The sequence below is a fragment of the Alternaria ethzedia genome, assembly GCF_023757985.1.
Source record: "Alternaria ethzedia strain BMP 0044 chromosome Unknown scaffold_23, whole genome shotgun sequence".
Classification (NCBI taxonomy): domain Eukaryota; kingdom Fungi; phylum Ascomycota; class Dothideomycetes; order Pleosporales; family Pleosporaceae; genus Alternaria; species Alternaria ethzedia.
Window position 1 is genome coordinate 265950 of NW_026056216.1, and position 27053 is coordinate 293002.

A 27053-nucleotide genomic window follows, 5' to 3' on the forward strand; every position below is an offset into this window, starting at 1 on the left:
TGCGGCGTCTCTCAAGAAACGTGATGTGTGAGGCGTTTAACCTTTTCATGGATTGTGTTCCTTTATGGGTGCTTCCGAAAAAGAGGGCCTTCAACTCGACACTGATAACATGATAGTGTGACTTCGCTATATCGCTGAAGAGGCGCGCAAAGTGGTTGCAACGAACGCGCTATGCCCGCGAGCCTGCACTGAGTGCCCGGTTTCCAAGGTTCTATTCGCATGTCTTGTCGCAAAAAGATTCATCCAGACGCCTACATCAGCGCCGCGACAACCCAAAAGGCGGTAATACTAGGATGGTAGCTGCCAGGGCGTGGTCTGCGACAACGCTGAGTCGACACAGTCAGAGTACAGGGCGAGGTGGCTGGCGAGCGTCAGCGAGCCCGCCGCCTCTGCCAGCCTGCCGCGCAGCGGCGCCCCCCCAGAGAAGATTAGCATGGCCCCTGCACTAAGGATGACACGCTCAATCAAAGAGAAGCTGCCGTTTTTTTGCTCTGGATCTGGCGCCGGAGCAGATAGGATATCTTGAAGAGATTTGCAATGCGATATCTGTGTTTGCGAAGATAGCAAAATGTGAAGTGCAGAGGAAATGGTGTTTTGATCATTATTGTGCGGGAAGAAAGGTCGCTGGACCCTTGCGCAGCAAAAAGAGTGCAAAAAGAAGAGCAGGGCTCGACTCGAACCCGGGCCTCCACGCACCGATTTGGCGGAGGAGTCAGATCGAAGAGCAAAAAAATGGTAGCTTCTCTTTGATTGAGCGTGTCATCCTTAGTGCAGGGGCCATGCTAATCTTCTCTGTATCGTTTCAAATTGACCAAATGCCCGAAGGCGAAGGTTAGGGAAATGGATCCATACATATACTGAAGCGTTTGACGTTGCGCCCTGGGGCGCGCGAAAAGCTGGATCTGGGCCGGTGGCGGTCGGAAACAACAAAACTTGGAAGTGGACCACGCTCGAACCACCAAAGCACTGAGATGGCATCGGGTGACCTGTGCGTGTCCTGAGCTGCATAATGGCTATCATAGGCGGGCTTCGCCCGCTGTGACAGCCATATCTGCTATTGCGACCATTCGTCATGATAGCCCATGGGACACCCAAAATCATTCACCATCTCTTTCTTCTGCCAAAGCAATGTATGCAGATTTATGTATACAGCTGGCAGCAACGACTTGTTCTTATTCGGATGCACTTGTCAGCTGCGTAGTTGTCTTGCTGGTAAGATCAGCACTTGAATTCAGCGCGTTACAGTTGGACCTGTCGGATATGCTTCCAGCGATCTTCGATATCGCCGGATTCGCTGGTGCTGTTCGCGATGTCCTTCCCTAGTTGTCGACCTTGGTTGTCAGCTCTCTGCATGATTTGGAAGTACTTAGGGAATTGCATCTGAAGTCTCTCAGTGCACGACATGCATGGAAAGCAATCTGCTGTCTTGAAATGAGATGAAAGTTAGTTTCGAGGCGCGCAGTGATGCGACAGTATGACGGAGAGAGGATACAAGTGTGTGAGAAAGCCAGGCAAGTGGTATTGACTGTGATGTTTACCCCTCCACCCCACTTGCGCTTCGCGGAACTGCGCATTAGGAAGTAGCGCTTCAACATGGTCGTCACGGTCGCGCCTTCCAAATTCCAAGTCAACTGCACATGTACTTAGGACGCAATGCGCATGCCAGAAATAATGATGAGCGCTAACGTATAACCCGCAGTTAAATGTGATGCTCTGCAATAACAGCCTCGTGACGAGATGTATATTTTCAAGTAACCCTTTCTGTGCAACGCGACTCAGAGAACGGATTCTTTTTGGCATATCAGTATGTATGTGTAGGGCAAGTGGCCGATTGGAAACAATACCGCGAAAATTCATTGGGCCTGTCCCCAAGATGAAGCGCTCACATTCCAAACAACATTGAGATATTCCGAGAGGAGACAAGGGTATCATTGCTACACACATCTACTCCTCCAACAAGTCCATCACCAACTGCGGAATGACCTGTACACCCTCACCAAGTATCGCACTAATCGGCACAGTCTGCACGTTGCGCCGCCACGCATGCTTGCGGTTGCTAGGATGGGGTTGCGCGCCCTTGCTCACCTCCTCCAGATACGCACGAAGAGCCTCAAAGTTGGCCTGCGTATCCGGCAAGTCGGCCTTTGTCGCAACAACGAACCACGGCTTCGACGAGATCGGGGTTGTGCTCAGGAAGGGAAGAGGCTTCGGCGAAGGATCCAGATGCGGCGAGTCGAGGAGGTCGGATGCGTCGCTTGGTGGTGCTTTACCAGCGGGCGTGTATGTGACCATTCTGCGCTCTGTCTCGGCGTTGAGTTCCTTTCCGCGCAGCGTCTCGTACTCGGATACTTCGCGCCAGAGCAGCTTGAGCGCTGCGACAGCATCACCGGCGGAGAGGTCGATGACGAAGGCGAGGACTGCGGCGCGCTCAATGTGTCGCAGGAAGCCTAATCCGAGCCCTTTGTCTAGATGCGCATCTTCGATCAGGCCCGGCACATCGGCAATGGTAAAGTTCTCTCGCAGCTCTCCATTTGGTCTGCGTGACCTGACGAGTGGCCGCCCCTTGTGGTCATCCAGAACGACGGTGCCGACGTTTGGTTGGAGTGTTGTAAAGGCCCAGTTGCCGACTCGCGCACGGCTGTTGCTCAGGGCCCGGAGGAGCGTACTCTTACCAGCGTTGGGCAGCCCGACCAGTCCCAGGTCCGCAAGAATCTTCAATTCTAGTTGTAGTGATATCTTCAGGCCTTCGTCTCCGCGCGTAGCCATCTTCGGCCTGTTGTTGAACGGCGTCATAAAGTGTGGGTTGCCCAGGCCGCCCATCGCTCCGGCTGCAATCAGCATAGGCGTCTCCATGTGCTTGTCCAAGTCCAGCCACATGGGCGCTTCCGGCTCGAGGGCTGCGAGATGCGATCTTCGCGGTGGAGGGAGCTTGGGAAACTTGATCCTGCTCAGCTCTGAGGGTATAGTGCCGGGGTAAACCAGCCATCGATCTCTCCTGTAGCTGGGTTGTCCCTCCTCCAACTCCTCCATTTCTTCATCCTGCTCCATTTTCCAGTGCTCCTCCTCCATTATCGCCACCGGGTCATGTCTTTGTAGCTCGCGCACGATAGTCCCCACAGGCACCGTGATCAGGACGTCGGTGCCCCGCTCGCCACCTTTGACCTTGCCCTGTCCATTGCGCCCTCTGCCCGCCTTGATCTGTCGCCGTCTCGCAAGCTTATGTAACGACGTTTCGCCGCGGACTGCTTGGATATAGACATTTCCTCCACTGCCACCATCGCCGCCATTGGCAGGCCCCTCTTCAATGTATTTTTCCCGCAAGAACGAGACGCAGCCGTGGCCGCCGCCACCAGCTTCAACCGTGAGGATGCATCGGTCGGCAAAAGGCGTGAGGGAATAGTCGTCCGCCGTGGGATCTAACCGCGAAGATTGCGCATTCGGGTCCGCGTCGGACTGCTTGGCAGCCGTGGAGTTGCATCTGAGCTGTAGCGGGAATCGTTTGCGGAGTGGACATCTGCGCGCTGCCGAGGCAAGTGGCACGTGGAGGAAGGCGGGATACAGAAACGGCGTAAGCGTACCGCTGAGACTGTACGGACGAGCGAACGACATGCGTTGATTGCGAAGGTGGCGTCGTTAGGAAGATATGTTCAATCCTGTATATTTCAATCGTCAATATCGCGTCGCGGGACTAGCGAATGGCGGCCCCAGTTCCGATACATGATCTACAACGCTTGTCCAGGCTAGTCCTACATGCCTCGGTACCCAGCAAACCTCAAAAGTACATATGACTTCTTGGGTATTTACTGCTGCCTTGGACAGGCGTTCAATCGTCTGCCTATCTTCCGCCCTTTCTTGGAAGCCCCCAAACTTCGTATCAGTACCTGCATAGTACCTGCCTCGACCCCCATCAGCCCCCATTTTCAATAAACCCTTTCGCCCCATCTACCAGCCCCATCATGATCCGATGTGCCTTGCTCACACTGGCAGCCGTGCTGCTCAGAGTCGCCAAACCCGAGTACTTCAGACTTGGTGGGAAACTCGGTCTCTCCAGCAGTCAGCTCGTAACCCTCCATTACTACCTCAAGTGGGCGTTGCCGATATGGGCCCTTGTAGACTTCAACTCGGCGCTCAATCGATTTGCCGAAAGGCGATGGATCTGGAGGACCGACAAGTCTATTTGGGACTGGAAGAATGAAGTCGCTGTAGTCACAGGTGGTTCGGCGGGCATTGGAGGCTGTGTGGTCAAGAAGCTCACCTCCCATGGCATCAAGGTTGCGGTTCTGGACGTTAGCCCCCTGTCAGAAATCTTTACCAAAGGTACGCTGCGGCATAGAATCGCCGTGTTTCAAGCTAATGATCTTAGATGAGCTTGCCCTCGTACGATACTACAAATGTGACATTACATCGCGAGACAACATCCATCAGGCGGCGGAAGCCATACGTTCCGACTTGGGCTCACCATCAATACTAATCAACAATGCTGGCATCGGTAACGCGTGGACCGTCAAAGACATTCCTCAAGCCAATCTCAACAGAATGTTCGACATCAATCTTCTGAGTCACTGGAGTACCGTCCAAGAGTTTTTGCCAGACATGCTTGCTAAGAAGAAAGGCCACATCATGGGCGTCGCAAGTCTTGCTTCCTTCGTCGCTCTCGCAGGTGCTGTGGATTACAGTGCCACCAAGGCGGCGCTTCTAGCCTTCCACGAAGGATTAACCCAAGAGATTAAGCATCGGTACAAGTGTCCAACGATCCAGACCTCCATGGTCCATCCCAACTGGACCAAGTCAGCAATCACCTCACACGAGGCACTTGCGGCGGGGCTGAAAAGCGTGCGCGCAAACATCCTGGAGCCAGAAGACGTAGCCGAGGCCATGGTGAACCAGATAGTCTCAGTCAAGAGTGGGCAACTGATTCTTGGCCCAGCGATTACTCCCATTATCCGAGCACTGCCTCTTTGGATCGGGGAGCTCATTCGAGATAGCCAAGCCAAGGTCGTCACCGGTGATGGCTCCACCGGCGCATGAACGATTCCTTCGACACGGTGATGACAGGGAAGAGCGGCAGTTCCTACGGGCGGTACGGAGCGTACCCGTTCCAACCGCCTGGGGCCAGCAGCGTCAGTGAGAACTGCATGTTCCAACCAGCAACGCCCCGCCGCAATCTCGAGAGGTTCGTTGGAATTTTTCCGCGCAGCCGAATCAGCGGCACAGACGCCGTTGAGGTGGCAGAGGTTGGAGAGGGCTGCGCCACGTCAATATTCGGGGTCGGCAGTCAGCAGCGCTTCTTCTGTCAATTTAGCGAAGTCAATAGAAGGTATTTTGCGCAGCACATCATGGGTAATGCAACCAAAATGCCCACTTCTGACAACTGTTATAAACGATCGGGCGGCTGATACACAATATGCGAACGATCGAGCGCCACAGCCGGAATCCTGAGCTAATCATAGCTGATGCAGTGAGTATTCTCGGGGTTGTAGGCAAGGTGTGTGGACTCAGCCCCAGTTCCTACAGCACCCATGCAAGGTACATTTCGCGCCTAACCCAACTCGGTCCGAACAAAGTGCAACCGTACGAAGGACCACGGCCTTGGGCACGAGGCGCGGAATTCAATAGTTATATGTTGCCTCTTTGTTGTCTGTTTCATCATCTCCGGGTATCTGCCGTGCTGCCTCCGCCTCGTTGTTGTTACTCTGCTTTGCTTTCCTCTAGTCATTCGTTTCAGATCTCGTGAGCATGCAATGGGTTGGTTCGAGCGTGTTCTGTTCGCGTGTTGCACTGCATCTTTGGTAGTTGCGAGTAATGTTGAATCAGGTTCAAAGAGTAAGTGGAGAGCTGGTAGATGGTTGCACTTACTCATGTTATACAGCTGCAAGCCTCTCTAATACTCATCTCACCAACGAGAGATCTCCTATAATTCCACGGCGCGATTTGCATTTTCGCAATGTTACGAGCACATCAGAGATAATTTCAACAAGCCTAAGCACATCAGCTACATCGACGCTCTACACTTCTACGACAGTCGACTCTATTACGACGTCGAAGTCCGAGATCAACGCGCCGTCAACAGCCACTATCCAGATTACTAGCTCCTCTCGCCAGCCAAATCCAACGAAACAAGACTCAGATGGAACAACAAGCTCATATGGTAGCGCAAGTAGCAGCGCGCCTGCGATATCTTCTGCGGCGGGCGAGTCGGCGGCGACATCCCTTATCATCACAGGAACGCAGCAGCTATCTGCATCATCATCCATCTCGTTGATCGATCAAATACAGACATCCATATCTGTTCAAGCATCTTCGATTCCAGTAGGAGCTTCTTCTTCTACGCGCGCATCGTCCACAGTTCAGGTCTTACCAGTCACTTCGGACGTCAAGTCGACCGCGAGTACATCCACACCGTCTACAACATGGGTGATTGCGGACTCATCACGAGCGTCAAGCATCCCTCTGCCTTCCAGTACATACTCCGTCCCGGTCTCTCCAACGGCTGTATCAAGCCTGGTGATGATTCCTTCGCAGACCTCGCAGTCTTCATCTTCGACCTCCACCGTCGATGTTACTGCTATCACATCAATCAAGTCTATTCCCTCGGCCTCTTCACAAGGACAGGTCACTAGTGAGCCTACAAAGGCTACAGGACTACTTCAGCACTCTATATCTAGTCTCAATAGCTGGATGGCATCAAGCTCCGCTCCCGCTGTCATTGGAAGTGGAAGCAGTAGCCTCGCATCTCCGACTTCCATCGCAGACGCGGCCACATCAATCAGTGTCGCATCTGAACCAGCACAATCGTCTGCTTTAACAGGATACGCCAATCTGCCATCGGGTCAGGACAATGCACCACTTAACACGCCGGCATCAACCCCTTCCGCCTCAGCCCATCTCGAAAGCAGTGTGATTGATTCCTCATCAATTCCGACTCTCTCCAGTGGTTCACTCTTTCCGACGGGCACCCCTTCTACAACAGCGTCCTTGGCAGCTTCGATGAGCTCAGTGATCGCGGGCATGCCATCAAGCTCTGCTCAGCCCAGCGTAACAAAGAACGAGATTTCTGCATCGAATGTAACCGCACCTATTCAATCTACCAGCTTCCGGATCGACAGCCCGACTTCGAGTGGCAGCGTCACGACTTCTGCATCTACCAATCCCGATAAGACTGCTTCTTCAACCATGACACGACCGCAACCCATCCCCATTAATCCAATTAACGGCAACATGACAAGGCCAACAAGCACGATTGCTACTACGTCGGCGCAAACAACTGGGTACATATCTCCGCCGGCACCAGGGAACGGCACCGTCTCCTCCTCGTTGGCTTTCGCAACCACATACTCGGCAGCAAGCAGCCTCGCAAGCACTGCTACGATTCCGTCATCTCTTGGCTTATCTGGCTATTTTACACAAACCTTCGTCGTGTCGAAGACTAGTCAGATCTTGAGTACTGCGACATCTAGTCAGGCGGCGGAGATCTCAGATGCACCACTTTGGGGGAGCGATCCAACAACTGCGCAATCAACCCCCGCTTCAGGAATTCCTGCGTCGTCTTCCGTTGACTTGGGACTTGTACCATTCCCGCTTGAACCTTCGCTTCCGACGGCACCTACAGGGTGGACGAACAGCTCCACTTCTAGCGCCACTGGTCAGACTTCCACTCCTGGCGCATCATTAGTTCCGACTAGCATTGTCAGCACTTCTCTTGCAAGCAGATCAGGTACCTTGCGCGACGTTTTTACATTGAGTCCTCTCTTATCCACCACCACGTCCGCTATTCTCTCTACTCCTACGTCGCTCAGCGGCTTTGTGACGAAGACGAAGACGGGGACTGAGAGCTCGGTTCTCAGCTCACGCACAAGCTCGATGTCTACAAACACGTACGACACTACCCTGAGGACCCGAACTTTGACCAACGCGCCCACCAGCAGTGCTACCGAGACAGAGGTCGCTGCAGCTCCACCCTCGAAGCCACTAACGCCAGAGGAGACTGCCGGGGTCGCTATAGGAAGTACAGCTGGTATTCTACTTGCGATAGTCGCCGCGATCTTCGTCGCTCGCCGCTATCATGCTATGCATACGGCAAAGCGTGGAAGCGGTGGCTCGTCCGGTGTTTACCCTGGAGTTGCGTGGTTGTACGATCCTTCACTTGGCGAGAATGGTAGCGGTGGCAGTGGCAGTGGATCGAACGATGCACTCATGTCTGGTGGAGCAAGTGGGTTGCCGTCAACTGGAAGTAGAACACCACCTCGCGTGCCAAAGAACTCTCGCGAGTACGATCCTCGTGGTTGGCTCAACATTGCGCAGAACTACAGCGACCCTGGCAACCCATGGAGAGAAGACCCATTTAGGGATCCCGAAGACCCCTTCAAAGACCCCTTTAGGGACTGGAGAGGTAGCGATGCGATTACCTCGCCGAGCGATCCTGGGTCTGATCTTGTTGCGGCGGTGGGAGATTATGCTGCAGGTCCGCAAAGACCTCTTCCTCCCGTGCCGGCGTCTCTGACACCACTCTTCCGCGACCATGTCATTCCATCGCCGACTATAAGTCCAATCATGAATAGCTGCAGCTTGAAGCGTAGTCATTCGGTGTCTTCAAGACGAAGCAGTGTCAAGAGCCAAAGGTCTCTAAGGAGCCTTCGTGCCTGTCCTTCGCCAGATTCCGAATCGAGAAACGTCCCACCAATATCTCCTTCCTGGCGTCGAGCGAGCAAGATCCTAGCTTCTATTAGGGAGGGACACGCGGACGACCCTCTTCCAGACCCGATCGAACATGATCTTCTTCTGCCAGTCGATGTAAGATCGGAAACACCGGATTCAGTGATGGTACATGTATATGCGCCAGCACCCGTAAGCAGGACGCCATTGCGACCGATGTTGTCTACGATACTGTCGGATGACGAAATGTCACTACCAAGCATAGCAGCCGCAAGTTCGTTGGCAGTTGTACCACCTCGGTCAACTGGTAGCATCCTCTTTCCTACACTTAAAGACGACCGATACGCATACACTTCGCTCCCTTCAACCAACATCCCATCACCACCGCATTCGGAGCGAGCAGATAGCGACAAAACAATAACTCAATCCACATACTCCGTCCGACCATCATCTCCAACACCAACAACCACCTCCGCGCCCCGGAACAAAGGTTGGGAAGAGATAAAGCGCACATCCAACGGCTCATCCAGTCTCATGTCCTCGCGCCCGCCAACACCACCTTTCCACCACTTCGCTCTTCCACCGCGACCGAATCTCACTCCTCCGCCTCCCCTCAAGAAACGCTCTCTGATTCAACTCCGCCGCAAGACACCCTTGGCTGGCACGGGTCAACTCATGGTACCGCCTCACAACCATTACTCTTCTCCTTCGTCTTCGCCCTTGACGGTGCAGACGAACTTCATGGTCAATTCTAACAAGAGCTTCGAAGGGCCGAGAATGAGTCTTCTTGCCAAAGTGAACAGCATGAGTGATATGAGAGACGAGACAGCGAGTCCGAAGAAGAAGAAAGGCGTTGGGCTTGGGATTGGATATCGCGATTCCATCTCGCGGAGGGTAGGACGGGTTTCGAGATGGGGTCCTGAGGATGTGGGGACGAAGTTTTGAGGTTTTTCCTTTGGCTTTGGCCACGGCTTTGCATGCAGCATGTCTCTTTGGAGGTTTGGTTTGTCGCCTGTCGATACACTCCACGCGACAATCATATCTCCTAAGTCTGAGTACAACGGTCTATCATAACGACTCCGCCCAATGTCGAACGAAGCGTTCCACCACGCATCTCTCATGTCTCACTCTTCCAGCAGTTTTACTGGGGCGTCTTGCTTGAAGCGTTATACACATTAGAATATCCCACTTTGTGCTGTTACTTGTTCACTGCACTACAGAAACAATTCTCTTGTATATAGGATCTGTATAGCTAGTTTCTAATTCTACCCAATACACATGGAGACCCGTACCCTTCATTGCAGCACTCGTGATTGAACATTTCCGTGCAGCCACTTCTCGAGTAGCGAATGCATAAGGTAAATGACAATGTCAGTATAACGAGACCGCTCACGTTATCTCTGCATAACAGAACAACAATACGATGCTCTTACTCTTCTCGGTCAATGCATCGTACATCACTTTCTTGCGGTGAGAGCTTCATGCAATCTTCTCACCCCCAACCATCTGCATACACAGCTTCCTTGCAAACACCTACATACATCACCGGTAGGTACCATCTCACCATCTCAAAACCAATGCAACCCACCCACGCACTAAACCAACGCGCACCACGCTACCCAGGATACCCTTCGCCCATCTTCCCCCCTACCAGTACCACGCCCATCGTACGATGCCCATCCGTATTCAAGCTTCGCCAAACCCCCCATTCCCATTCCCATTACCCCAAAGCAGCCATTGGGCATCCATCCTACGTACAAGGTCAGGTCAGGTCAATTCTGCCCGTCACATTCGCTAGCCCCAAACCTTATCCCTACATACACCGGCTCGTCCGACTACCACGCGTAACTGGCTGCCGGGCGCCGGAGCAACTTCCCGGGCTGCCCAGCGACCTAATACGCTGGCGCCAAAGTCAGGGTAATTGTGCTTGTTCCTGGGAGCGGCACGCGATTATCGGAAGAGACGAGCATGCACATGGACAAAACTAGGCCTTGGGTGGTAAATGCGCGCACCTGCTTTTACCCTGTCTACGTCTGCAGTCTGTGCCTTTGCGCGCGTCTGTGAGCTGCTGCATGTATGCACGATGGTGTTGCGTTTTGTGGGAACGGAATCATGAAAAAATTTGGGCTGCTCAGGGATCGCGTGCACTGGTGCATCGTGCATGTATTCTTTTGTTTTTCGTATCTCAGCTTCGTATGTACATGCAAGGCTAGCATCGTGCAGTTTAAGCGGCGGTAGCGGTGAACCGCGAAATGGCCTTCGAACCCTCTCGCGATCGAGCCGCAGAATGTAGGCTGGTTGGTGGACGGAGCATACTCCGGTGCACCATCGTCTTGCTTTTTCTCAGCCTTCTTTGCCCACTTCCGAGCCCTGCCGCGGATATGAGGGTGTTCAGCCGAGTTCGACCGGGGGCTTCTCCTTCTAGAAAGAAACGACGACCTGCATATGAGATGAAACGAAAAAGCAAAAACGCAAACGTCATTCGGCTCGGCGATTAACAGCACGAGGAGATTTGCAATCTCGTATGCAGGATGATCTCTCGTTTGATGCTCATGGTTCGCACTGGGGTATAATCTAATAGTGTTTGTACATCGTAATATTGGGACCGTAGAAGATCCGGGGCCCAAGAAATTCCCCCAGCGAACCATTCTGGGATGGTGTGGCCTGGGCTTTCCAGGGCAGCCTGCGGCTTCCTCCGCGCCTCGTGGAAGATGATCCAGAACGTGATAGCCAGAAGTGTATCCTACAGATCGTTCCAGATCGTACTCGCCTTCAATGGACCAAAGTCGAAAGCGAGATTCGCTGCTCCAACACATACATCGCCAGTATCCTCCTCCACCCTCTGGCCATCAGCTTCGAGCCAAAAACAAAGGCGCTGACAGCCACCACCAACCTTCACCACCGTGGTTTGATGAATCACCGATATGCTCGCGGACAGGCATCAGGCCACGTCTGAGCCGCTGCGCTTGTTCCTCCTACGAGCCCACAGCTCGTGAAGCCACTTGTGAGATGCTTCCACGTCGGTGGGACCGGGGCACAGCGGGAGCCTCTGTCGGTATTCCTTCTCATACTTGCGGATCGCCAAGTGAAGCTCGATCTCCTGCGACATGCTCTCCAGCAGCATCTTTGCTTGTTCATGATCCTTGGGGAGGGTGTTAAGAGTCGCTTCAGCCACAACTTTAGCTTCGTCCGCCGACACTCGAGAAAGGTTGCAGAAAAGCTGACGCTTGAAAAACTCCATGGATGTATCCAGGAGAGGTGCCAGCCCGCCAAGCTCGCGAGTGAGGATGAGCTGAGCCTCCGTGTACATCCAAGATCGCGTCGGGTGAAGTGAGCTGCGATGCAGTAGCTGCACTTCAAGAGGGTTTACCTTGGTGGCACCTGCACGGACACAGTTCTGCAGCTCCTGTCTCAGTCCGTTGGCGTCAAGGCATGAGTTGAGAATGGGGTTGTCAGAGTTGAGGTTAACGCCCTGAGTCTCAGCCTTGTTGATGCGGACCCAGACGAAGAGGGTGTGCACTTGTCCTGGAAACAATCGGCGAATCTCCTTGTCTCCACAGACAAAGAGAATCTCACAACCTGCCTTAGTCCGGAGTTCGACCGTAAAGTCAAACAGTTCGCCAACAGGCTTCTCAGACCGAGCATTCTTCAAGATACGCTTGATGCGACCGGACGTGGATTGGTACTTGGACCAGTTGCTGGCGAAAACGTTCTTGCAGCAGTCTTTAAGACAGATGGTATCCTGGAACTCTGGTTCGCGGCGATATGGGAGCAGCGCAGGATTGATGCGGTGAATGTAGATATCCGGAAAGGACTTCGATACATCGTGCAAGACATGGGCTGCAGGAGACAGCACGATGACATGAGTTCGACCGGCCTTGAGGTGCTCGCCCTGCATGGATCTCGCGATGCCAAGGATGACATCAGTCATGGAGGGGTTCGGACGAGGCGGATGCCAGACTTGCGAACCAGAGTGCGCGATCCTAGACGTCAAATCCTGAAAGATCTCATCGACTTCCGTACAGACGGGTCGAAGTGCATAAAGCACTTCTGGCCTGTTTCCGGTGACATCACGGTGGGTGCAGTGAGTAGTGTAAAGCGCCACGCGATCCTCGCCGCCAAGATGATACTAAAAAGGTTAGTAGATTGCTTATGAGCGACATCAACGATGGTGGTTTACCAAGGCTCCATTAACCGCATCCAGCGACCTCTCGAGACAAGCCGGAGTCACATAGTAACTGTACAGAATGTCAGCTGGCATCGTGGATCCCGCCATGCAGGCACTTACCCGTTGTCTACCACGAAGATCACATCAATACCGGTGTCGGGCAGAGGCTTTCGGTTGTGCAGGACACCCTCGATCTCGATAGCAACGCCGATGTCTTGGTAATCCTCGGTGAGAAGCTTGACCTCAGGAAACAGTCTAACCGCTGGGCGCAGGGTTGTTGGCAAATGGGAGGTCAAGTCTGACACCTGTGCCTCCGAAGCCTCATGGTCAAAGTCAGTCGGGGAAGGAATGCGCTTTGAGATACATCCTATGATGGAGGTGAACTCGTTACCGCTGGATCATATCAGTGACTGTTGCATAGCTTCGCAGATGTTCACGTACTTGCGGGCGTTTCGTAGCAGGTAAGCCCCGACAGCTTCATCGTCCGGATGCTGCACCTCTGAGCCTTCTTCAGTCTCTTCGTGAGCCGCGAGCGCTGTAGCTGCTGTTGGCGACGTTGCACCCGGTATATCGCTAATACCAGCGCTAGTCTCTCCAGTGTTGTGGCGGCGTAGGAGAGGTAGACCACTGGTAAACGATCGAAGCTTTGACGACATGCGCCGCTTCAGGGGTTCGGCGTGACCTTCAGTGTTGCTGATCGCCTTCTCGAGAGCCTGCTGCGCGTTCATGTGTTCAGCGCTGTCGGCGACGAAGAGAGGGTGCGCAGCCTCGCTCGACGCCACATCGATCAACGGCCAAGGGGTAAGTGCAGTGGTAGGCATAGAACGTACTGGGTCGCCGTTTTCGGGCTCGACATGGCTGTTCTTGCGCGAGAACGCCATCTGATCTCCAAAACTGGATCCTGAGGCCGAGGATCGACTGTTTCTGTTCTTGCGTACCGTCAGAGGTTGATCGCCCGGAGCGCGACAAACAGGCAGAGGTGTTACGGTCCACGACAAAGGTGCCCTGAGCGGTTGCGCCCAATCAAAGACGGATGAGTTGAAGCTGTAGTCGTGCGGTGACTCCCAGATATCGCTCTTGATCTCGTCGATGATGTCGTCTAGCGGACCGAACACGTACTGATCGTCGCTGTAGGTAGGAGTTGACTTACGAAATATTCGCCTTCGAAAAGTAGCTTTTCGCGACTTCTTCTGGATGTGGAGGGGAGGTGGGCAGGGAGGCGCGCGGTCCAGAAAGACGCTGCCAGCTGTTGTTGTTGTGATCATTATGGACGCGTCCCAATTAGGCACAAATAAAAGCCCAGTCACCGCGGCGCGCTCTCAGTCACCTCGAATTTCTTGAGAACGCGTGGCCTTGCTGTCAACAGTGACGTCAGGTAGCAAACGGAATCTGGGAGATAGATAAGAAGAGTAGGCAATGCCCAAGTTGAGATGTAGAGTGGATGTGCGAACAGACGTTGGAAGTCCAACGGTGAGGTGAGGTTTAAAGGTGAGAGGCACTGTTACAAGCCGGGAAGGTGCGAGGTGGGCGCGTCAACAAACTTACGATGCTCCTTCCTACTGTTGAAAAAAGACAATCGTATCAAGAACTCGCACCAAGACGCGTTCAAATTCATGCTTAGCTTCTGGACGGCAACGCATAGCTTCTACCAGATATTTGATGCGGACTGTAATCCAAACTGTCCTCCCATTACGCCTCGCCCAGTTGGGCGGCAGCCACTTCTAAATGCCTTTTCATCTTCTCGTGCATCTCATCGTCCGCCTCGCGAAAGCGAATCTATCATATAAGTAAGCAGTGGCTTAGTCAGATATGGCTGCGACCTACAATGTCTTCTCCAGCGCCAGCGCCGAACAGGACTGGTTCCGATATACTAGCCTTGACTGCTTTTCTTACACGTTCCTCCCAGACCCCCTCCCAGTTCCACTCTCCAGGTCGGCGATTACGTCCCAATGCAGATGAACCTTCGGACTTGTCCGTTGTGGAAGGGTCGGGACTTGGAGTTGCTCGGTCTGACTGTTGTGATTGCAATATCGGAGCGCGGTGCGCCCGCCATGCATGATACGCACCTGGATTCGCAGCAGCCTCTAGCGGAAGTGAGTCCAATATTGACTCCTCACTAAAGGTTGAGCGGATGTACTCTATCATGCGCACAATGGAGTACTCCGCAGTAGACTGAGAAGCCCCGAGGACGCCAGATGCGACATTGGAGTCGGATCGCGCGGGAATAGCATTTGAAGATCCACTGACATCGCGAGAATTCGGTACAGATCTTCGAGCTCTGCCGAACCAGTGCGGGAAGCCGTGCCGGAGACTGAAGCCTCCCGGTGGCAGCCGTTCCTCATCCGTGGCACTGACGGTATCCGTGTCGGCGGAGCCAGTCGTGTAAGTATACGTGGTAAGTGGCGTGAGCAGCGGGTGAAAGACATCGGTAGAAAAGGTCACGAGGGGGGGTATAGTAGGATAGCTGGGTGGGAAGGAGATTTGGAAGCGTAAGACTGCAGGCGCATATGGTCCTGTCAAACGTGAATAACGTTGCAAGGAACGCAACGCCGTGGCGTAGCCCTATAGAACAGCCTACCTTTTCGCACGAATATTACACCTACCCACAGTGTTGGGTCGCCGGGCGTGATGCTCAAGAAAACGCCATCCAGCTGTGCATAGCGCAGACGGGTGCTGTGCAGAGTTAGGAAGCGCCGCTGCTAGCCGTGTGCCTCGACTCACAACTCGACGAGAAGATGCTGCTTCCGAAACGACGGGAGAGCCGACGCAGAGACGGACAACGGCATCTCGAGAGCAACGATGATGGTTGTAGGTCGTTCGGCATCTGCAAGCACGGCGCCTGCGATAGAGAGCCGAAGCGCGTTCGACGCTAGTGCTAGCCGATCTGCGTTCTCACCTGCTTGAGTCTAACGCGCTTCCCCGCCTGCCATTCGTTGAGCGTGCAACACCACCAACACCTTTCTGTATCTCACCGGGTCGCGAAAGGAGATGCGCGCATGGTAGCATCGTGGGGGATCTGGGCTGCCCATCAACGTGGCAGTTCGCGAGTGGTGTTTGATGAGGTCGAGCTGATTATTCGTGGATGCAACGCCCTGTCGAACACCATCCCTACACCACCTCTACATATATTCGCGGTAACACTGCATGCATCTTCCTCACCCGCCCGATGCCGGGCTGCCGCTCCATCCCCGTCGTCCATCTATGTCAGACATGCTCGGGACGTCATCTGCGGCCCTGGGACAAGGCTCTGTCTGCATGCTGAGACCGAGTATCTGTGCCGGCACACTCGCAACGGTCCGGCTGAACACACACCACCGGACTCACGTCAGAATAACATGGAGGGTGCATGACCGCATGCGCCGTTGGGACTGGCGAGTCAGAGCAGAACTGGCTCACACACACCTACATCGTCTCGAAACGCCTGTGTCGGGACATGAGGTTAGCCATCCCGCTTTGCGCCTGCCGAGCCAGCCTATACACCAGCATCAGGATAATCAACTTTCGCCCTCCTACGCTTATTTCGAGACGCTGTGCCGCACTGGTGATGATTGATGACCACGTCGTACAAGGCTCGGGTCGAAATGCGCTGGCTCCAGTCAGCCCACTATTGGTAGCCTAAGGCGATGGTATTACACGTCGTCGCAACCGAGGGCAAAAGAAGGCAGACAAAGCCTCGCACCTAGAAACGACGCCGCATCGAGCATCTACCTGATGCAGAATGATCGGGCAGCATCATTCCGATCGACCCACGCTGCCGGTTTCAAGGCTGGCTTTTCGTTTTTGTACACTCGTGCCGACAAGCGCGTGAACACCCCAATCCTCCGAAATCTCTCTAACCCACGCCGCCTGCATCTGCTGTCATCTTCGTCGCGGCACGACGCTATGAGTTATGCTATTGCCTAAGGGCAAAGAAGCATGGTGTCATTCTCGGAGGATTCCAGTAGAGCAATAAGAGGGCCAGGGGGCGTAAACCTAAAGGCGCTAAAAAAGGCGGTGGCTGTCTCAGACGCTTCCATCTTCTTGCGAACCCTGTCCCTCGCGTGGAAATCTGCAGGCCAGCCTTACATATCCACACCGCCATGACCGCTTAGGCCAGGTTGCGTCGAAACAGCCGTTGTGCCCTGGACACCTTTGCACCAGCAAGCAGAGATCGCTGGTATACCGCGACAGCTCACTTACAGCACATGACGGAAGCATGTCCGGGGCCCACCGGAAATGGGAGTGCTGGCAAAACCTAATCAAGCGGTCTGAAATGGGCAGCAGTACAGATGCTACGTCGCCGCAGAAGGGCGCAGAGCCTCGTCAGCTGATGGGGGTCCTAGGGTTATGATGCCTTGATGACTGATGAGAATGCAATCACGATGTGTGACCAGCAATGACAGATGCAAGCAGCAAGCCACGTCCTGCGACCCGGTTGGGCCCAATGCGCAGGCGTGGGAAGCTTCGAAACCACGCTGACCGGACAGGGGGGCAGAGAGATGATACCTGGGGCAGCAAATGAAATCGCCGCACGCCTAGTGCCAGGTTGCGATCTGAGGGATACGAAACGCGCTGCGTCGTCCTCCTCGGCCATTCAAGCGCCGCGACTCGTGCCTTGTGGCGCTGACGACCATCCGGATCGCCAGGCATTGCAACAAAGCGACGTTGTCTAATGCGCATTGCCGCGTGACCGGTTGGTGTGCATCTGCCGAATAGGCATGGAGTACACCGCTATTTTTTGGGGGTTTGTCGGAGCAATCAAGCAGCAAGGTATGATGCCATGACAGACGCTCATCATCAATGACAACGAGGGCCCCAGCTGCATGGCCCAAGCTGCTTCTCGAAATTCTGCGGCGAATCTTCTGACTCGCCTCACGTCAAAAGTCTGACCGCGGCTTGGTGTCCTGGTGCCCCTGAACTGGGCGCTGCGAAAATTAGCATCGCCTTGTGTTCTACACCATTGGCGGCACGACGTCCTATTTGCTGGCGGGGCATCGGCCTCTGGGCCGCTGTGTCCGTTTAGGGAAGGAAAGCAAGCCGCAAGTCGCCGGCATGTTGCCATGTCGTTCACAGAGCGACAGGGTCTCCCCTGCTTTGGCGCGACTCAGGGCGCTAGTGCCTGTGAATGTCGGTAGAGGCATGCGGGCATCTCTAGCGCCGAGGATTTGGGTCCCGGGGAGTCGGGTTGCTCTGTTGATCCTGTTCCTCTTACGAGCCACGTCCAACGCTCTTGCAACTCTCCCTGGTCCGCCTTACTCGGTTCCTTCTAGCTCGTCCAATGTCGTGGATTCCGTCCAACCCGGACCGGTTTGTTCGATGAGCAGAAAGCTTCCCCAGCCCAGCCCTGGCCCACTTTCAGGGGGCTGCATTCGCTCTCGCATGCTCACACAGACTCACAGAGCCCGTCCGGTGACATGGAGTCACAAAAAACAGAGCTAGGTACAGCTCGGCTGCCAGCACTGCATTTTCCGGTCGCTTATCGACAGACGGTGGGCTGTTTCGTAGCAACGATGGCATCACGGATCCGCTACTCATTTTACATTCGCTGGTCCCTCCGCTGTCCCCATCCGCCCACACTACGTATCCATACCCACTGCCATCACCGCTTGTTCTCCGTTTCTTCCCCGCCGCCACAATCCTTGCTCATCCCAGCGGTCTATCCGTTTTGAGGACGCCACTTAAATCTTGCTGCTCCTTATATACCTTGTGACGCTCGCGTCCTTTGCAAACTGACTCTGACCTCTGAGCCCTGGAGGTACTAATCTGTCGCAAACTCGCACATGTCTTATTTGTCACAGCCGACTCCCACTTCACTTTGACATTCACCATCTGCTGTCATAGTATTTGACATTCTTCTTCGACGACCTCGACCTCTACACCTGCACACCACCTTACATTCGACTTCGATACTATCAACATGGCTCGGTATGGCGTGGCAGCTGCCGCGGGCAGCGATATAACACCTTTCCCAACCCGACAGATGGCCGTACTTGGTGAGCAGCATGCCATGATGTAGCAACACACGACAGTCGCTAACGATGGTAGCGTTGTGCCGGATATGCGAACCAATCGCATTCATGTCGATATTTCCCTACGCATACTTCATGGTCGAATCATTCATGACCGGACATTCCACCGCCCAAATTTCCATGTACACCGGCATGGTCACGTCCTCGTTCGCATTCATGGAATGCATCAGTGGCATTTTCTGGGGCCGACTCAGTGATCGGGTAGGACGGAAGAAGGTCCTACTTGGAGGTCTTTTTGGTACGGGGCTGAGCATGTTGCTCTTCGGCTTTTCCCAGAGCCTACCAATGGCGTTGATTGCGCGGGCTCTCGGGGGTTTGCTTAACGGGTGAGGTCATAGTTCGATCTAGCGTCTGAGCCTCGCTAACCGAATATGCAGGAACATCGGCGTTCTCCAGACCACTGTCGCAGAGCTTGTTACGGACGAGCGACATCAGCGTGAGTTTTGCCATAACTTTAATTATACGCCGCGCACGACTGACTTTGCATAGCGCGCGCTTATTCCATCATGCCGTTTGTCTGGTGCCTTGGGTAAGATATTTCCTAGCAGCCCGACTCGTCCACACGCTGACCGCTTTTTGTAGCACCATCATTGGCGGAGCGCTTGGCGGCTTGCTCGCTCGTCCCGCTAACGTAATGCCGTTTTTCCAGGACACCATCTTCGAAACGTACCCGTTCCTTCTTCCAAACTTGGTCTGCACCGGCTTTGTCGTTCTCGGCCTGACTGTCGGTATTTTGTTCTTGGAAGAGACCCACGAGGATCGCAAATACGACCAGGATCGAGGCCGTGAAGCGGGGCAATGGCTTCTCCAGAAGCTGTGGAAGCGCGAGGCAGATGCGAGATTTGACGACAAGGATGCTTCGCTTGACGAAATGCGCTCGATGTTGAGCGACCACGACCACGACGTCCAGGCCTACCGCAGCACCGACACTTCGCCTACTCTCTGCAGCACACGAACTTCCATTTCAGAGGTCCCGGAATTTGAGTTGGACAAGCAGTTCGAGCCAGCGCCGACTTTCCGACAAGCATTCACCAAGCAAGTGTGCCTGAACGTAGTGTGCTATGGTGTTCTTGCTTTCCACACCATCTCTCTCGAGCAACTTCTACCTATTCTCATGTCCAAGCATGTGCCAACCGAGGGAAGCCAACATCTTCCCTTCCGCTTTGAGGGTGGTTTCGGATGGTCCACTCAAACGACCGGCGCGTTCCTCGCAGTGCAAGGTTTCCTCCAGATGTTCGCACAGGTCATCCTTTTCCCTTGGGTCAGCAAGAGGCTCGGCAGCCTTCGCACTTTCTGGATCACTCTAGCTTGCTACCCGATCTTGTACCTCCTTGCTCCTTACCTGGCTATCCTTCCCGAGAACTTACGCATCCCTGGACTTGCGGTTCTGCTCATGGCCAAGGTCACCTTCCAATCGCTCTCCTACCCGTCCCTGGCCATCATCCTCGCAAACTCATCCCCATCCAAGAAGGTTCTGGGCACGCTGAACGGCGTCGCCATGTCTTCTGCCAGTATCTCTCGCGGCTTCGGTCCCACCATCTCGGGTGCCGTCGACAGCCTTGGCACCACGCTCCACATGTCTGGTCTTGCGTGGTGGGCTATCGCCGCCGTCGCTCTCCTCGGATGGCTCCCCGGTTTTGCCCTCACGGAGACGAAGCGACCCAGCTTCGCTGCACAGGACGAGGAGTCCTTCATCGACTCTGACTCTGATGCGGAGTCCGTCATCACTCTTACCCCGGACGACATCGAGATCGTCCTCTCCAAATAGATTCACGCAATCACGACTAAAACAGTAACGACGCCCCTCGACATGCATGATGCGGCGCAAGCCCTCTGCAGGGCGTCGACGCGCTGGTAGCGACCCTTCCTTTCACATCATAATTTCGGATTATAGAGACATTTTTTATCGCGGCAGAGATGAGGGTTACATCTCCCGCGCGGCGCATCATTATGGGTGCACTTTAGCGACATCATTTAGCAGGGCGGCATTTTTTGGGTCAACATTATTAGAAGGGAAAGCTCGATTGTATTGGAGACCAGCAATGGTCATCCCCGAGCCGGCGTTTGTCTCAAGAACAGAATACCCCAGTAGTTATTAGTTTTCTTTGCTACACTGTATGTTAGATTAGCGTGCTCGAGCACCAATTCATGACTTGGATGATTTCTCAAACCGCAGACCTTTGTTTTGCCATGTACGTCGCGAAGAGTGCATTAGCTGGATCTGAGTCGTGACAGGCCTCCAGCGGTGAGTTCAATGCGTCTGTCTTGAAGGTTAAGCGGAGGTCGCAAAACAGGTGTAGTGGGGAATTTGCATTGTCGAAGTGGTCCCTTGCACGTTACGGATGCTTCCTTTTGCCTTCTACACGTGCTTGGATCGGTGTGCTTCATGCACGTGGTGGAGCAACGGGGATCGCGAGTCAGTGACCGCCAACATGCGGATACCGGACGCCTTGCATGGCTGCTTCGACCATGAAACGGTATCACGAGGTCATGGACGGCAGATGTATGCGCGTGGTGACGAAAGCAACGGCTTCCTTTTGTGGTCCCTTGGTGTTGAAGGATCGCGACGTCGGCTTGCCGAGGCCGAGGCAGTTTAGTAATGCTACGAGGGCTTGTTCAGCCTTGCAATCAGCACCACAGCCATGTCGACCTGTGGACGGATGTGTAACTGGGCGATGACATAATTGTGAGAGGAGGAAGAGGGCATCTTGAACAGATTGATGCTGGACGCACCCCATAACATATGGCAAAGTAGACGTCTACCCACATGGCGAGCATGACGTGCAGCCGCACCCACACTCCGCCCACGCCTATCTTCCGCTGGAGAGATAAGGCCCGTAGCCGACCAGCTAGCCATCCACTCTCAAGCGACGACTACCGCGTCCCGCTGGGAGAATGGCAGACATCTTCCCCGTGCAATCGCAATCCGCAGCCCTATCCACGCCGCCCGCAGTGGTCGCTGTTGCTGACGTCCTGATCCAGAGTGCGGGGGAGCAAGAAAGCTGCCCGCCCGTTCAGCGAGAGCTCGGAGAATAGACGCCAGACGTGCGCGAGCTTCACTAGCCCGAACCCTGCGGACTTTCTTGCCATGCGCCCTGATGAGCGGCCTCAAGCGCTCCTTGGACGAGGCGTCTCATGACGGCGACCGGCCCTCGCCCTCAGACTCGCCCGCGTCGACGGTGAAGCCTGCCTCGCCCGCCGCGCCTGCCTCGTCGTCGTCGAGCTCCTTCCGCAATGTGAGCGCCTGCAACCGCTGCCGGCTGCGCAAGAACCGCTGCGACCAGCGCCTGCCCTCGTGCGCCTCCTGCGACAAGGCCGGCGTCAAGTGCGTCGGCTACGACCCCATCACCAAGCGTGAGATTCCGCGCAGGTACGCAGTTACGAGGGGAGCTATGGGCAGTCGCCTCGGCTACGACTGACGAGCGCTACAGCTATGTATTCTACTGCGAAACCAGAATCGCCTACCTCGAGTCGCTCCTGCGCGACCACTCGATCCCCTTCCAAGAGCCCGACGACTTCAACCCGGCCTTTGCCTCCAATGGCGCCGCCACTCCACGACCCATCTCCGCCGCGCCGCCGCCGCGCAATGGCAATACCAAACCCTCGGCTGCTCAGGCCAAGGAGGAGAGCGACAAGTACGACCGCGAGAAGCTCACCAAGCTCGTGTCCAACATCGGAATGGTCTCGGTGCAAGGCGCCAGTGACCCGCGATATCTGGGCTCCACATCCGGCATATCCTTCGCCCGCGTCGTGTTTGCTGCCGTCAAGAGCTCAGTATCAGGCTCCTCCTCTGAGCGCGGCAGCAATCGGGGCGCCAAAGTAACGAGCAATGTCGTGGACAGCGGCACCTCGATGCGCGACTCTTTCTTCGGGCTGCAGACCAAACCTACCATACGGCAGGCGCCCTTCCCAGACCGAGAGCTTGGGTCGCGGCTTGTTGAGCTGTACTTTGAGCACGCAAACCCACAAATCCCCATCTTGCATCGGGGCGAGTTTATGGAAATGTTCGAGCGCGTGTACGCTTCCGGTGAACGGCACCGCACATCACGAGAGTCGTACATGCTCAACATCGTGTTTGCCATAGGCGCTGGCATCATCCTAGGCAGTTCCGACTCTGAGGGCTCGCCGACGTCGGATCACGGGCGCTCACCAACAAAATCACGGTCATCACCGCCGAGCAGCAAGAAGCGGCGACTTGCAGGTCATCAGCACCAGCCCGAGGAGTACCACGCATCCGCCATTGTGCACCTAGAGAATTTCCTGGGTTCATCTCCCGCTGCGGACCGTCCCGACGGCTTCGGCGGTGGCCTGGAGGAGCTGCAAGCCGTGCTACTGCTCGCGGGCTTTGCGCTGCTGAGACCCGTTGCCCCTGGGCTGTGGTACATTGTGGGCGTTGCTGTACGTCTTGGGGTGGACCTAGGGTTGCATTACGAGGATGGCGTGGGCATTGACGGGGCGGGTGCGGAAGACCAGTCTGCTGGAACCGCGGCCTTCAAAACTGAGGGTAACGGGAACACGACGGCTGCCAGCGGCGGGAACCCTTCGAAAATAGATGCGAAAGAGAGGGGCCGCAGACAGTGGGTCAGAGACCTACGGAGACGCTTGTGGTGGTGCGTCTACTCGTTGGACAGACTGGTCAGCACGTGTGTTGGCAGACCTTTCGTAAGTACTTTCCTGGGTCTTCGTTTTCGTATGGTACTACCGATCATGTCGGCCATGTCACGATCCCGCATGCATGTGCGGCAGTCTTCACCAGGGGACGTGTCGAGGATCGGAATGTTCGACACCGACTTTCCAACATGGTCTCGTGCTCTCAAAATTCGATGCGTGACTAACAGCTGCATAGGGTATCACAGACCAGATTGTGACTACCGAATTCCCCTCGCTCCTCGATGATCGCTACATTACCAAAGAAGGATTCCTGGACCCGCCAGTGCATCAAGAGAAGCCGACATACAAGATTGTGGCCCACCATTACTTCCGGTTGAGACTACTGCAGTCTGAAATTCTGCAAGTCCTACAACATCGGCAGGCACAGCAGGCAAGAGCGAGTGGTGCCAATCAGAGCAATGAGTTCATGCATACCAAGCTGCCTTCGCCATTCCTGATCAATTTTGAGTCGTTCCGCGCGTGGCGCGTAGATATCGACAGACGGTTACTGGAATGGAAAGACTCGGCACCGACGCAGCTCGATGCTGGCGTGCAGTTCTCGCCACTGTTCCTAGAGCTCAACTACTGGCAAGCATTGATTATGCTGTACCGACAGAGCCTGGTCGTGCCCTCTGGTCTGCAGGAAGAACTCGGCAATACCGGCTCAGATATGGGCAGTCCTTCCATGAGCAATCTTGAGGAGCGCGAAGACGAAGATCTCGTTTTCCTCAAGGTAGCCGAAGCCGGCCAGAAGGTTTTGAAGTTGTATCGACAGTTGCACCGCGTCCATCTTGTCAATTACACCTTTTTGGCGACACATCATCTCTTCATGGCTGGTAAGCTTCATTATCTTCACCGGTACCCACAGTGCTGACATTTGCAGGTATATCCTTCCTCTACGCAGTGTGGCACAGCGTTCATGTACGCAGTCTATTGGTAAGTCGGTCCGAGTTTCCCTATCACTGTGGATACGTTTTGTTGGTGTAACATACATGTCTAACTAATGCAGTCTCTTGACGACGTCGACTTCACCGTCCTTGCCGCGACATCCGTGTTGGGTGACCTGATCGACAAGTGCCCACCTGCAGAAGCATGTCGCGACGCATTCGATCGGATGAGCAAAGCCACCATTCAGATGTGCATGTCCACCACCGGCTTCGGGCCGCAAGCTCTGCGGTCACTTCCGCAAGCACAGCAGTACCCTACACAAACCTCACCGAATACTGCATACACATCTGCAGCCGATGCAGACGTTAGGTCAGACACCGACATGCAAGGTTACGCACCAAGAAACACGGCCAACTTTTTTGGCCAACAGCAACAACAGCAGCAGCGTCGACCCATGCCACGCTTCGACATGAACCTCAAAGACCTCTTCTCCGACGACGAGACCGACAAACGGTCTTTCAGTCGCGTAAGCAACCAAGTCAACGCCATGAGACCCCCTCCCCCACCCATGAAATCCGAATCTCAAATGCAGCCCTTCACAGCGGATCTAAAGATCTCTCCTCAACTGCGCACACCCCACCTCCAACAGCAGCAGCAACAAAACAACTTCTTCGCCCAAAGTTCAAACATGACTAGTCCGAACCAGCAAAATACCTTTTCTACGTCTCCGCCTACTAATCCATCGATGCCATCGCCCTACCAAATTAGCAATCAGGTCCCGTACAACAATTTCTCACAGAATATCACGTCCAGCTATCCTGATTTGGGATTCTCGGATCTAGATTTCCTAGACAGTTTCCCCGTGCAGGGCGCAAGCGGCAATGGTACTGATGCAGGAAGTGGTGGGCTGCAAGATGTGGGTATAGGCTTTGGAATGGGGTTTGGTGATGGGACACATGATTGGAGTGATGTAAGTTTCCCCCCTCACTGTCGCTACTATTTGCTACGACGGAAGTACACGTGCTGACAATTACCAACAGGGCAACGGCTTGGATCTCTTTGATGGGTTTTTCTTTGGTCCAGGAGGCACAGGCGGGACTGGGATGTAGACTTTGGTGTTGGTGTTCCGAGAACCGGCTCTCAGCCTCGATGTAAGAGCCGGGAATAACATTGCCCGTCGGCTTACTGTACTTGATGGTATCGAGTAAAATGATACCGGGTATTGTTCTTGCCTGCCCTTCTGTAGATCTGCGGCACGGTCGCAAACGTGGGGGCAGGGCTGATTGAGCCGGACGGCGGCGGTCTCCGATAGACGCCACGCCGTTATGAGAAGAATGGCGATGAATGTATGGATGGCTGTATGATAGATGTCTTCAATCCATGAGGAATTTTGTGTTGTCAGCCACTGTGGTCACGTTCATGTTCATGTTAGTATGTACGTAGTGATCTGAGCGTTTCCAAGGTTAACATGCGCGCACACCAGAGAACCGAAAGACTCACCACACCGGGACATGCGGGTATCACACTTCTACCCTAAGAATACTTGAGAGCCCATCCACGTTACTACAAACTCCTTTTCTCTGCCATGATCATCCACGCCCCTGCGACTTCATTCTTCCTGCTCTCCTCCACTCCCGTTCTTCCACACACACACACATACTACTCCGCACCACCCACCACAACGGCACTCAATCGGAATCACACCCTCTCCACAAAGATGCTTGCAGCTTCTCAAAACAACCCGCCTACCCGTGTCAAAGATACCTTCTAGCCGGGTCTTTGTTCTCCTCCTCTGCCCCTTCCGTTCGCATCCCTTGATGTTTTTTTTTTGCATCCCTTCCATACCGTCTCCGTTCGCAGTCATGCCAATGCCACACCATGCCTAGATACCGTCCCATCATCGCATCTGGGAAACAACCCAAGGTTTTATCTATGTTGAGCTGAATTCAGGTAGTGTAGGGTCATAACTCATAAGGGCGTGTTTGACTCACACCTACACACTCACGTAGACTTCCGTATCCGTATCCGAGTCACTCATTGCCCACTACTACATGCACGACTTCACTCTGTTTGATATTTCTACCACTTCATCAATTCCATTTACACCGTTTTATCATTACTGTCTCTTTGGTCGCCACGTCACCATCAAATCCAAGTCCAACACCATCACATACAAACACCGCATTCACCCCAGCTTAAAACGCTACCAAGCCCGATTCGCCGTCCTCCCCAGCCCAACGCGTTTCCCAAAACAAACATGTGTCTCTATATGATCGTCCACTACGGACCAAACCCTTTCTCACTGGCACGGCTCCTCTCTCGACAAAAAGCCGAGATAGAGCAACGAAGTGCATCGGAATGGCGAGTCGAACGTTTGAGTCTGAATCGTCTGCGGGAGCTGTGGCATTTGAAGTGTCGGAGTCAGGAAGGTTTGAACGATGGGGAGAAACACGATGGGTTCGACATGGGGTACTGAGTCAACGAGTCAAAAGTCATCAGTGGCACAATATCAACATCGACACATTACAATCAAACAAAGATGGAATGGACTTTTTTTGGAATGAACTTTTTGAATTCTTCCTTCAGCTGATGTGCAGAAGACTTGTCTAAGCTAACCAGAGCATGTGGCTCGGCCTGCCCTCCATCCTCCGTCGAGGAGTGGGCGACCAGTAGTCGTGATCTTCATG

The 27053-nt window shown here is 54.3% G+C and overlaps 6 protein-coding genes across 6 annotated transcripts; 3 read left to right on the forward strand and 3 right to left on the reverse strand.

Moving 5' to 3' along the window:
- Positions 1-1944: 1944 nt before the first annotated feature.
- On the reverse strand, positions 1945-3609 carry J4E87_007926 (uncharacterized protein; the record flags this gene model as incomplete). The annotated part of the gene is made up of 1 exon (XM_049379519.1): positions 1945-3609. The coding sequence occupies one exon, from the start codon at positions 3607-3609 to the stop codon at positions 1945-1947; it is 1665 nt and encodes a 554-aa protein (XP_049230747.1).
- A 347-nt stretch (positions 3610-3956) lies between these two features.
- Positions 3957-5028, forward strand: J4E87_007927 (uncharacterized protein; the record flags this gene model as incomplete). Its single annotated transcript, XM_049379520.1, has 2 exons — positions 3957-4317; positions 4364-5028. 2 exons carry the CDS (start codon positions 3957-3959, stop codon positions 5026-5028), a joined length of 1026 nt encoding a protein of 341 aa, XP_049230748.1.
- Positions 5029-11593: 6565 nt separating this feature from the next.
- On the reverse strand, positions 11594-14085 carry J4E87_007928 (uncharacterized protein; the record flags this gene model as incomplete). Its single annotated transcript, XM_049379521.1, has 4 exons — positions 11594-12781; positions 12833-12890; positions 12941-13213; positions 13262-14085. 4 exons carry the CDS (start codon positions 14083-14085, stop codon positions 11594-11596), a joined length of 2343 nt encoding a protein of 780 aa, XP_049230749.1.
- Positions 14086-14509: 424 nt separating this feature from the next.
- Positions 14510-15606, reverse strand: J4E87_007929 (uncharacterized protein; the record flags this gene model as incomplete). Its single annotated transcript, XM_049379522.1, has 4 exons — positions 14510-14596; positions 14645-15333; positions 15399-15493; positions 15542-15606. The coding sequence occupies 4 exons, from the start codon at positions 15604-15606 to the stop codon at positions 14510-14512; spliced, it is 936 nt and encodes a 311-aa protein (XP_049230750.1).
- Positions 15607-18716: 3110 nt separating this feature from the next.
- J4E87_007930 (uncharacterized protein) lies at positions 18717-20596 on the forward strand (the record flags this gene model as incomplete). Its single annotated transcript, XM_049379523.1, has 5 exons — positions 18717-18792; positions 18845-19154; positions 19206-19264; positions 19318-19357; positions 19411-20596. 5 exons carry the CDS (start codon positions 18717-18719, stop codon positions 20594-20596), a joined length of 1671 nt encoding a protein of 556 aa, XP_049230751.1.
- A 1330-nt stretch (positions 20597-21926) lies between these two features.
- J4E87_007931 (uncharacterized protein) lies at positions 21927-25475 on the forward strand (the record flags this gene model as incomplete). The annotated part of the gene is made up of 6 exons (XM_049379524.1): positions 21927-22198; positions 22260-23490; positions 23675-24314; positions 24362-24414; positions 24488-25336; positions 25407-25475. 6 exons carry the CDS (start codon positions 21927-21929, stop codon positions 25473-25475), a joined length of 3114 nt encoding a protein of 1037 aa, XP_049230752.1.
- Between the last annotated feature and the right edge of the window lie 1578 nt (positions 25476-27053).